Source organism: Ambystoma mexicanum, chromosome 7q (genome assembly GCF_040938575.1).
Source record: "Ambystoma mexicanum isolate Mex_15411 chromosome 7q, UKY_AmexF1_1, whole genome shotgun sequence".
Classification (NCBI taxonomy): Eukaryota; Metazoa; Chordata; class Amphibia; order Caudata; family Ambystomatidae; genus Ambystoma; species Ambystoma mexicanum.
The window spans coordinates 992,473,710-992,486,104 of NC_090941.1; the positions used below are offsets into that span (position 1 = coordinate 992,473,710).

General features: G+C 45.3%; 2 protein-coding genes across 3 annotated transcripts in view; one reads left to right on the top strand and one right to left on the bottom strand.

Annotated features, from left to right (window-relative positions):
• The window catches only part of C2CD3 (C2 domain containing 3 centriole elongation regulator), a 594,096-nt gene extending 593,452 nt beyond the window's left edge, over positions 1 to 644 (bottom strand). For both annotated transcript variants that reach the window (XM_069640138.1, XM_069640137.1), the window contains exon 1: positions 525 to 644. In XM_069640138.1, coding sequence (XP_069496239.1) covers positions 525 to 567 — 43 coding nt within the window. In that variant the 5' untranslated portion in view covers positions 568 to 644. The remainder of the gene's footprint in view (positions 1 to 524) is intronic.
• Positions 645 to 1,603: 959 nt separating this feature from the next.
• Positions 1,604 to 12,395, top strand: part of PPME1 (protein phosphatase methylesterase 1) — a 491,485-nt gene continuing 480,693 nt past the window's right edge. Inside the window, exon 1 of the mRNA XM_069640139.1 lies at positions 1,604 to 1,856. Within this exon, the coding sequence (XP_069496240.1) occupies positions 1,762 to 1,856 (95 nt within the window). The 5' untranslated portion in view covers positions 1,604 to 1,761. The remainder of the gene's footprint in view (positions 1,857 to 12,395) is intronic.

The window sequence follows — 12,395 nt, forward strand, 5'->3', positions numbered from 1 at the left end:
TCCCAGATCCGGGAAAAGCTGGGCCAAAGACCAGCACCGCTGTGAACGTGTTAAAATGCCATCTGTCGCTAATGTTATGGGAAAAGTTGACGGGGGGGGGGGTTACGATGGTCGCATAGGACACCGTATGGAAAACACTCGCATTGCAGGCGATTTCTGATGCATTACCACATCTTAAGTGTCCTGCGAAAAAGTTTTGTAAAGTTGGCCACCTTAGATCGTCTTTAATAGTCTAAGGGAGCAAGTAACTTTCCTCTGGGAGAGCAATGAAACACTGCACACCCATGCAACATTATCCACACGAACGTCGTTCTTCTCCTCATATTCTAGTATACTCCCCCTCAAACATGTGCACACCTGCATGCATCACATGTTCCATCACTCGCTTTGCAGGGAATTTGGTGCACAATCATTCGTGGCTATCCATGTGCAGTGCTGTCTGCCTGTGGGGGGGAATGAAGTCCTCTCTGAAGTTTCAGCGCATAGGCTGCAGTGCTGTCCTCTCTAGGACTGTTTTTCCTCACCTATTCGCTTCTTGCTGGTGGCCCGGCTCCTCCTGGTCTTCATCCTCAAGGCCTCTGCAAGGCTGCACCGCCTCTGCTCCCGCACTCAGTCGCACTCTGTACCGCTTCATCTGCAGCCAGGAGGCTTCTTCCTGGTTCCTTGGCAACCAAGCAACAGGTTAACCATAGACATCGAAGACGAGCTAATCTGATGGGGGAGTTTGTTGAAACCACAACAGCCATTTTCAAACATATTCACACTGGTAGTTCCACGAAAAACTGCAATAAACATGAAATACCAAGCAGCATGGTCAGATTCTTCCCGAAAAGCACCTCTACAATGTTATTGAAATTTCAATTTTAATAACACAAATTATCACATAATTATTAAATAACTCAAAAATACAAGCTTTGGCATTCATTTTTTAAAAACATGACATATGTAATGTGCTAAACTTTCTCAAACTTCTATGGGACTGCTCGTTATCTTTCATATGTATTTATCAAACTCCTATGTGGGTTCCAAGATGTCCGCCTAGCACTTGAACGCTCCCCAACCCCGCCAGTATGTTTATTGTGTCTGCGCACTCTCCATCTCAGCACTTCCGCTCACAGATCCTCCCGCTACAAATAACCGCGCGCCTGCAATGACTGCTGGGATGTCACGGCCTTCTCGACCAATCAGAAAACCATGAGGCAATGTAATTGGGGGGGGGGGGGGGAGTTAGTGGCCGTCATGATGGATTGGGGAGACATTAGTTAAACGCTTGTACTCGATACATAACATTACTTTTTAAAATATCCCTAAGGTGGCCCACTCTCATACCATTACCCGCCTCTGAGCTGTTTTAATTACATCTATCCGCAAACACGTTCTTATTGAATGGAAAACGGTGTGATGGTTATTACTTTATGGTATGACCAGAATAACATTCACACATCGCCACACGATTTCACTCCAGTAATTCAAGCAAAAATTGCTTGGCCATATAAAACGTTCTATCTATGCTCAGATCACAACCGATAATTCGTTGAAGAGCATGGGCGTCATTGGCCTGCACGCCCATGTCCGCTTTCTATGTCTATGGCGTGAGTGGGTGGGTCTGGGGAAGGCTTTTCCCTAGGCACTGCCTCTTTTCGTTGCTCATGACACCGTCCTGCTGCGGACGGACCCCTGCATTGAGCTGTGGGCTGACGCTTTCTGCTAGTTGTTCCCAGCTGCAGAGCGGCTGCTTGAGCTTTCCAGGCCAGTGTCGACATGTCCTCTCTGGAGAAGCAGCTGCAGATGAGTCGCTTGCCTTCCAGACCCCCTGTTCCCGGCGGAGGCCAGCCAGGGACTAAGATGCGCATGGGGTACGTGAAGAGAGCCCGCTGGGTACCAGCAGGCATAATGTGGGCGGGATGCTGCACGGCTAGAGGATACATGACCTACAGTAGCTTTCTCGAAATGCAATATTATGGCTTTTACTAAGAATGCGAAGGGAAGCTTGGTAGACGGTGATACTAGATGTGAAACACAGAAAACAAACGTAGAATATAATTGAGTGACGTTCATAGTAACCCATATGCTAATTACCCATCCTAAAGTACGTAGTAATCCATATACTAATACCTCCATCGTAACCATGCACCATTGTGTGCGCTACACACTTAGTAACTAAAAACCAACGTGCAAGTAAAAGACAGGTCCCTGTAATAAATACATTAGGAGCCATTCATAAAAGGTTTCCTGTAGTATGTGTTGATGCAACATTTCCCACCATGTGCTGGATAACGTTGAACTTGATCACCCCCAAAACAGATTATTTAAACCTAGGGAAGTCCCTCACCACGACCTTTGACAACATCACGTAAAGTTGTGCCACATACACTCTGGCAAAAGTGAGATCACAGATATATCAGAAATCTCAAATGGGATAACGTAGCAACTAAAGTAGACAACACTTTGTTTTAATTAAGCACGGGCGTTGGAGCCCCCCTACTGAGAACAAACTCGGGCAAATGCCCTTTTCTATGGAATTTCTTCCACCCGGGAGGGTCTACAACCACGTTTTAGCTCACTGCACCCTTCACAGGAGAAATATACATTTGCATATCAGTCTGGTCTCTCCCCCACCCCCCACAAGTGTAGTCCAGCACCAATGTTGTGCAATTCTCCTCTGAACAAGAGTACCATTAGCAACCTCAGACACGTCTTTCTGCCTTGTTGGGCCTCATCAGTGAGGTGAAGCTGAGCTTTTCTAAGTCGCAGTGAGCCTGGGTCCATGTCTGGATTACCCTGGGTGAAACCACAATTTATCACACATTTAGCAAGTGTGTGGGAGCCCCTCTACTGAAAACATGGTTGTGGGCCCTCCTGAGGGGGCACCTTTCCATAGAACGGGTTATTTGACCATGTTCGTCCTCGGTAGATGGGCTCCCAGACCAACCTTTTAAATTGATGTGCTGCCTTCATTTGACACTTGGGGTCTCGCCCAAGTTAACAACATAAGCAAGGGTTACTGCCTTCACAAACGAATACTGGTGCCTATTACCATTTAATGTCATATAATTTAAAACTCTGTGTGCCTGGTAAAGTAGTCATACCCTAAATACAGTGGTATGTTAGGTGGAACAATTGTATGTCAAGCGTAGCCATATGTGGGTATGGCCTCATAGACCTGTTTTAGACAGTGTCCTAATAGCGTCACTGTTAAAATTGAACTTGGAATGCGTGCCCTAATAGCGTCACTGTGCTAACGTTGAATCTAGACGGTATTCCCAACATCATTGAGTGTGCCCCAATAGTGTCACTGTGTTAAAGTTGAACTTAGAAAGTGTGCCCTAATAGCGTTACTGTGTTAAAACTGAACTTACAAAGTGTGCCCTAATAGCATCACTGTTAAAACTGAACTTAGAATGTGTGCCCAAATAGCGTCACTGTGCTAGCGTTGAATCTAGACGGTATTCCCAACATCGAGTGTGCCCCAATAGCGTCACTGTGTTAAAGTTGAACTTAGAACTATGCCCTAATAACATCACTGTATTAGAGTTGAATTAAGATGGTATTCCCAACATCATTGAACGTTTCCTAATAGCGTCACTATGTTAAAAGCTGAATTTGAAAGGTATTCCCAATATCATTATGTGCCTGCTCGCATACACTTTACTGATTACCACAATATCACACTACTACGCTTACTCTCTCCTATACACCACCATTCAACTAGAAAGCAGTATTGACACATTCAGTAAAGCTGTTCTCATACTAACATTACCCATCATCCTAATAAAACACAGCTAGCTAGCACATACCGTCTAGCTTGGGCGTCTCCTCAGGCCTATTGCAGCCAGAACTCAGTCTGGGTGTCCAACCTCCAGACTGAACACATTCAACTGATCTCCTCAGCACACGGTTATAGGTCAAAGATTTGAATGCAAAGGATCGAATGACAAAAGGGTCGAATCAAAAGGACCTAAAACAAAAGGGTCTTTTTTTTTTTTCTTTCAAAACAGAAACCCAAAAAAAAATATTAAAAAAGAAATAAAATGTGCTCCTTTTGTTTCGAGTCAAATTGACTCGATCCTATGGCATTCAATCCTTTTGGATTCAAATCTTTGACTGGACACCCCTCAGCACCACACCTACCGCTAAGAAGCAACTATCATGCAACAACCACACCAGCTGCACACATAGCTGGTGCGCCCATGCACTTTACGACTCTCTCTCTCTCGACTGACTTGAACTGCGGTTCCCGAGGGCGTTCAACCTATCAGCGCTTTGAGATCATACCAATGATGCATAAGGCGCTATACAAATCCCAAGTAACAAACAGCATAACATGGTGAATAGGATACAGCCACACATGTCCAGGACTTCCATCAAATTTTACGGACCACTTCAATAACCTGGACACGTTATTAAAGGCCAGTTAATCCATCATCTGATCGGTATAGTCCCCGTGTGTAAATTACAGACTTCGGTACAGGTACTGCTATCATAGTTCAAGTGCAGCATCAAATGCCTACCTGTTGGTTATAGAGGACTGTCTTTAAACTGGATATTCTGTGCTGTGTGTACACTAGTGCCAACTCTGTGCACACTGGGGCAGACTCCTTTTTCACACCATGCACAGTTGATTTACTCATTGCATCTCTATGGCTACGTTTAACGGGAGGGGAGAACAACAGGTTACAGCCCTATTTGTAGGGCATGTGTCTGCATTAACAAAGGAGGAGCAGAGGTTCTTGTTCTGAGAATGTTGCAGGCACCTTTTAAAATTACTCTTGTTATACAAACATTGAGAGCAGAGCTAAAAAAAAACAAAAGGGAGACCTACGTATCGGGTTAGGATTTCTTTTTACCACTTTACATTGTAGATATTCAGTTGCAGTTTAATTTGTTAAATTATATATTTTTACAAAATGAAACCAGATACACACCAATATAACATTTGTTTTTTGAAATGCGGTTTCAAACGCTGTTGCTGCTGAAGCAGAATGTTGACTGAGATAATTTGGGAGTGGCTCTTGGTGGCAAATTAGTTAATAAAGCTGTTACTATCTCCTGGATCTGAGGGCATTTCTTCAAGCGGACACCATGTTTGTATCAGATCTGTATAGGAGTGAAACGGAAGTGGGGGGTCACAAACACTGATGTAATGAAGACACTGGATTCTGTAAGTAGTTTTATGAAGGTTTCTTTAATGTACAAACGTCTCTCCGACACTCCATTAGACTCTCTTCTTTCCCCCAAACATTTTCTTCTCCTTCTAGCTTAGCCACTCTAGAACCTCGGGGTCCATCCATTCGAGTGTATATATGAGTATTCTACACGCATCTCCTTCCTTCAGCAACCTTTAATGGTGCAGTACAAACATTCACAGTGTTAGATAGCAAAGTATGGATGGTAGGGTGTGGGGAATTGGGAGCGCATTGGTTAATAAAACGAGGGTAGGTAAGGATACACACGCGATCTGGTGCTATAATTACTTCTCTACATATTCATCTAAGTATGAAGGTTTGCTCCTCACCCTTCTGGGTTTGTTATTCACTTTACTGAAATTAATCTTTGCTGTGCTGTCCTCACCCTGCTTCTTCTCCTGCACCTCTATTTTTGTCCGCTCTATTTTTTTCACTTGCTATATCTCTAGCTAACCTGTGCCATCTGCATACACTATTATTATTCCACACTCTACAATCTGCGGCCTTAACGCCACCATGCAGCGTTTCTATAATTTTGTATGCTGCAGACTATTTACTTGTCGAATCTTTCCACCCACACAGTAGTTTTATGCAGACCCTGTCTCCTACCTTGTACTCTTGTTCCAGAGTCGCTTTGTGTGTGTAAAATATTGCCTTCTTATACTCTCGTTTTTCTTTTATTCTTTTCTTTACCGTTTCTAACCCAACACTTGTCTTGCTTTGTTTCTCTAACCAGCCTGGACACACCCTGGTTTTTGGTTTCATGCCCCTTAATTACTCCAATGGTAAAACGCCAGTCTGAAACTGCTGTTTATGTACCACTTGTTTCCAATCATTTCATACTGATAAGGCAACAACCTGTATGCTTTCTCTGATCACCGTATTGACCAATCTATTGGATGTTCAGTTCCATTATTTTTCAGCAATGCTTCAGTTTCTTGCTAAACCAATTGAGCTCCATTGTCGGAGAATAGTACAGCTGGGGTACCCTTTCCCTTTTTTAAAATAATTTTTGCCAATTATGTCTCTGATCCATATGTTCTGTGCAATTGCTACTTCTACCTGCCTTGTTATAGTCTTTTTAGTACTATACATTATTGTTGTGGTCCTAAAATATCTATCTAATCCTAACCTTTCCCAAGGTAAGTTAGGTATGTGCGTTTCTGTCATTGGATTGGTGCATGTGACACAAGCGTTCTCAAAACGTTCACATGTGGGACATTTTCTAATGACGCTCTGAACGTTTGTCGCATGTGGGTCATCAGTAGCCTTGCCTAATTCTTTTGTTTTAGTCATTCTTTGATGACCTTCAAGCGCCAATTAATTTAACTGTCTCTCGCTGTAACTCCCACTGGTGGAATGATCGATCTACTGTCAGCACAAATCCGTTTTCTGTGTGCAATTTGTCCCTAACCTTAGTTGTGATTCTCTTTTGAGATATTGTAGCATTTTTGTGCTGACATTCTCTTCCAATATAGAAAATGGGAAGGAAGGTAGGCACCACCTTGGAGTAAACTGTTGGAGCAGGACTTCCTCGCAGGCTGCTCTTGAAGGCTGGTAAGTAAACGATGCACCTATAAAGCATCAGATGTGGCCGAGGCAATTCCTTGAATAGGGTGCTGTGAGAGGTCCAGTTAAGCTCAGTAAAGAAAATGCCAATAAGGAACAGACTTAAGACCTTTCCCCTCTCTCTCCCAGCACACACAGCCTTTGTTGGGGAGCCACACAATCACACGCAATCAAGCAACAAGGTGTGCCTGGCCAGCGACTTTAATCGTGTTACGTGGACTGAACAGAAGTTCGGCCTACTTTATGCAACACCTTACACCCAGGCATCTGGGTACCTGCATCCAGTCTCTTAACCCAATAAAAAAAAACGATTGCATGCACACTCAGCGCAAGGAGGGCAGCCCATCTCAGCAACATGGCCGCCACCCTCTTCTTCGGCCCCAGATTGCCTCCACGGGTTTCCAGGTATGGGCCAATCAGGAGCCGGAAGTTGCCTAAGGCTGCCCCTGTTCCGATGGCCCACTCCTAAGGCCCTTTCTGGGCCAGAGAGGACGAGGAGGGCCCCTACCTTCTTTCTCCTTCACAAACTATGAAGCAGCCTCTTGATGGCTGGCACCTGCATAAACGTAAGCCACTGCAGCTCCATGCCCCCTTCTGGTCATCAGTTGAGTGATGGCTGAACCAACCCGCCTTCAATAACATTCGCTGAACCTGAACCAAACTGTGCGTATCTCACTCTGCCTTCCTTGACTCACCTATCCTACCTCTTGAATTGCATTTTGGCCCTAGCTTGATTTTCACATCTAGGTGTGTGTTCCAACATCATGAACCCCACCTTTTGCGCTGCTGTTTGATTTTCAAATCTAGGTATGTTCCAACGTCTTGCACCCCACCTTTTTTCACTGCTCTTTCATCTTCATATCTAGGAGTGTGTTGCATTGCATTTTGTGCACCTGTTTGATTTTGAAATCTAGTTGTGTGTGCGTTCGAACATTCTGCACCCCACCTTTTGCACTGCATTGTGTCTGTCCTTTTTTGTAACTACTCGGCTGCCTGGTGAGTGGGCGTGGACTGTGCGGTGCAACCATTCCTTTCTTCCACTATCCTGCCACCCTGATGGCCCTCACTATCGCTCCTATCTTCTCCAACTGCTACACTCACCTACCCTTCCTCTCTGACGAAGTCTGAAGAAAAAAGCACAAAAAAGACATCCTGACTGCCAACCCTGGCCTACCCATAGCAGACACCTATGTCAGTGCTAATTCCAGACAGGTCTTCACCGGTATCCTCTTCTGTCCCCTCCCCAGATCTATGGACTCCTCATCTCATTTCTACTCTCTTCACTTTCACATTCTCTCCCGTTAATGGTGGTACCAAGCCCTCTTGGCCGACTTCGCATCATCCCGGTGTATCATTAATGTTAACCACACCAGCACTATCTTGGTTCAGGGTCCTCAACCCAACCTCCTTCTCTTTGACCGGCGCCTGCTATCCCTCATTAACTTCCTTCCCACACCTGCCTCTCCTCCTTCCCCCTCCAACTGGTGTACCACGTCCCTGTACCCCTCTTTGGAAAACCTTCAAAGACGGCATCCTCCTTCTAGCTACACTCAATGCTTACTCAACCAACAACCACTCTGCTGATATCTGCCTCCTTCTTGAGGATATTGACCTTGATATCCTTGCTCTTAGCGAGACGTGGTTAAATGCCAGTTAAGTCCCTGATTTTGATTCCCTTCTCCCTGATGGCTACAAGATCACTTCCAAACCCTGTCCTAACTGTGCTGTTGGTGGGGTTGCTTTAATTTTCCCTGAGTGTTCCTTCTTGTTATGTTGTTAGAATTACTTATAACGCGCGTTTTCACCCAAGGGCATCTTGACATGAGGAATTCCAAGATGGAAGCCACCAAGACATACTAGAAAAGAAGGGTTTTCAAGTTGCGTCTGAATTGGAGGTGATTATCCATCCCTTTCAGCTCAGCGGTAGATTGTTCCACTGCTTGGTGGCAACAAAGGAAAAAGCCTGTCCTCCCGTTCCCCAGAACTGGATTTTAGGAATCGCCACCAGATTAGCTTTGCTGGAACGGGGTAGACCTTTGGGGATATAGGTCAGGAATTTATCCCTAAGATATTCAGCACCATGGCCATAAAAGGCCCGGTGACCCAGGCACAAAGCTTTAAACGTAATTCTTTGGCCAACAGGGATCCAATGCAGAGTCCGGAGTGCAGGACTAATATGTGCACCGTAAAGGGAATTGGTGGCAACCAGAGCAGCCCGATTTTGCATCAGTTGGAGGCGAGGGATGTGGCCAGCAGGTTGTGCCAGATACAGGGCATTGCAGTAATCAATGCAACTCTTAATAAGTGAAGCTACTACCAGTGGACGCAGATGAGCAATAAGAACTTTTCAAAGCATTCTCTGGAGAAAATGCCCTGTTTCACAAACCACGCTAACTTGCGGTATAATGGACAACAAGGAGTAAAGAAGTACTCCCAAATTTCTGACAACCATCACCGGAATAGGAAGGTCACTGAATGAGGGGGGCCAAAAAGCAGATGTCCACATCCCAGAACCAACTGAAGAACCCACCACCAAGACTTTAGTCTTGTCCCCATTCAGCTTAAGCCAGTTCGCACTCATCCACTCCCCCACCGCCAATTGACACCCCTGCAACCTCGAAGAGACCTCAGCCTGGTCTACATCTAATCAGACCAGGATCTGGGTATTGTCAGCGTAAGAATGACATTGGAAGCCATGAGAGCGGATGAGGCGAACAAGTGGCTGAATATAGATATAAAAAGCATGGGTGACAAGGCCGAGCCATGGGGAACACCACAAGTGAATGCTCGCAAGGATAAAGAGCAACAATTGACTCCTATCAGTTGGGAATTAAGTGAACCAGGCCAGGACGTGGCAAGAGAGACCTGCTGCTGAGAGCCGGGACAGCACGATGAAGTGGTCGACCGTAGAGAAGACCGCAGATAGATCTAATAAAATCAGGGCCCCCACTCCACCCTGGTCATGGTCAGGTCATCGACCACTGACACCAGGACACTCTTGGTGGCAAGCCCCGATTGGAACCCCAACTGAAAGAAGTCAAGAAATAGCGATTGCTTCCAAGAAGGTAGAACGAAGAGGGGACAACAGGGATTCATGAAGCTTCATAAAGAAAGGAAGAAGTGAAATAGGACAGTAGTAAGCCAACACTGAAGTATCCAATGACTGTTTCTTCAGAAGAGGGATAACCGTAGCCTGCTTCAATTCTGCAGGGATAGCACCAGCCTGAAAGGCCAAGTTCACTGCCTCCGTGACCCAAGAGACAATGGCGGGCAAGATAGCCTTCAATATGGCCAGCAAAATGGGCTCCGAAGGGGAGGCAGATTTAAGTTGCGAAGCTGCCTGTGTGACTTCATCCACTGAACATTCAGGGAATGAGACCCACATCCTAGAAGGGGGTGGGGGGCAGCCATCAGGAGATCTGGGATAGTAATAACCCTCCTTCCCCCATCTGGGCAGAATTAGTTTTTCGATTGTCTGCCACCTTAGTAATAAAGAAGGCTGACGGTCACACATTCTCTGTGTAGGCTGAACTCCCGGTGATAAGTGGGTAATGGAAGTAAAGGATTTAACCACAGAGAAAAGCTCTTTGGCTTGATCTCAGGCGCATTCAACTTTCTGAGTAAAGAACAGTTGTTTAGCATACCTTTATCCCACCCAGTCTTATTCTTTGAGAGGCTGGTGTGCACGCCAGTCATCTCTCCCTCCTCTGACCATTGCCACCCTCTACAGGCCCCCTGGCTCTTATCAACCTTTTCCTCTCTGAATGTGTTTATTTCTGCTCCTCTCCTCTCAACCACCTCTAAACTCCTCCTCTTGGGCGGTTTTTTCAGAACCTCCTGCACCTCACTCACCCTCTCCATTCTTCCCTCTGGTCCTTCCCACTCAGCTGGACATACTCTTGACGCCCTCATCCACTCCGATTTTTCACTCTCCACCCCACTGGTCACCCCTCTCTCCTGGTCAGCTTACTCTCCTCTCCTCCTACCTGGGTCCCTCTGACAGCACCTCCCCCAGCCCGGTCAACCTCGTTTGTCAGCTGCTGCCTTCACCCCCTCTGTACCTTCTCCTTTTTCTCTGTATCCTCATTGCGATGTCAGCGACTGCCTCCAGGTTGCCATCGCCAGATATCGGCTCTGTGTGAGTCTGCCTTGCTGGCGCTTGTTGCCTAAATGAGACCAGTTACTCACGGAAACGGTGAGTAGTGCGTCTCCAATCTTTAATAGCCAGTGGGCCAGCACAGCTCTTTACTTCACTTTCCCCCAGCTTCACCAACCCTCCCAACCAAACCCCCCCCGCACCCCCTCCCCTGCTCCCTCCCCAGCTACATTCCACAAGCGGACAGTGCGAGTGACCAAACATTGCAAGAGTCCAAATAAAACCATGACCGTAATATACTGACATGGTATTGTACCTTAATGTGGGGGTAAGAGGAGTAGGAAAGCCACAGACCTATCCAACCTGTTCATTCATTTTAGGCCATTTTAGTTTCTACTCTAGAGGCCTAGAATTGGGTAAGAAAACCACTCTTTGTTTTGCATATGCTGTGAAGATCTACCCTACCATGTTTGTTAGTGTAGGTAGTTAAAGTATCTGTGAAATATGCCTGATGTCAGTCTAGACTGCAGTGCATAAAAAGGCAATCGTGCGCTTGAAAGTGCTCAAAGCGGTTCCTATAGGAATATTAAATTGATAATGATGCCTTCTGATCTATATGAAACAGTCAGTTTGTTATCGACTTTCATTTAACCATTGAGCTCATTGAAGACAGTAAGTAGCTAGGTAGTCCAGCCTGCAACCTATATGTTCATATGTGTAGTTTAGCTCTGATAAGGGTCTGTCTCTTGGAAGTCCCTGTGCAAATGTAGATAATGGCTTCATTGGGTGTTCAATGAAGCAGGCCGCGTTCTTATTTCTATTAGCTAGAATTACATAGCTTGCTAATGAATCTTGTTGCAAGAATGCTTTATACAGGATAAGCCAGTGAGTGCTGGAAAAAATGTTCAAATGCATTTTCACCCAAAACATTTTCCACTTTTCGTTTTTGTGCACGTTTATTATTATTTTTTTTTTTTTACCACAAACAAACTTGCAGATGCTAATTATGGGTAACGGATGTAGTAAAGGGTTATGGGGGTGGAAACGGGGATGGGGGCAGCTGTCTCCCAGACTGTTGAAAAAAACAACACAAAAAATAGAGTGGAGATTTCAAAAGAACTGATGATGGTGTCCTTGGAAAAGAGATGTTCCCGACCAAATCAACTCTATCCAAAACCTCACTCCAAAAACCTTTAACCCTCGAACAATTCCATAACATGTAAGCAAAGTGCCTTCCTCCGTAGAACAACTCCAACACGTACTATCCTCCCTTAAGCCAAATCTGTGCATTTTAACTGGAGTCCAAAACAGACGGGCCAAAATCCTCTGTTGAATATATCGTAAATTTAGATCAATTTTCATCCTAACTGGAACCTTCCATAGAACCTCCCAATCCTGCATAGAAATATCTCCACCCAGTTCAGCACACCACATAAGTCGAAGAGCATTCCATGAAGATCTAAATTTAGGAACAACCTCAAATAACTAGACACTGCACGAGGCGCAACTACAATAAAACTACACCTTTCTGGTCTTTGTAACAA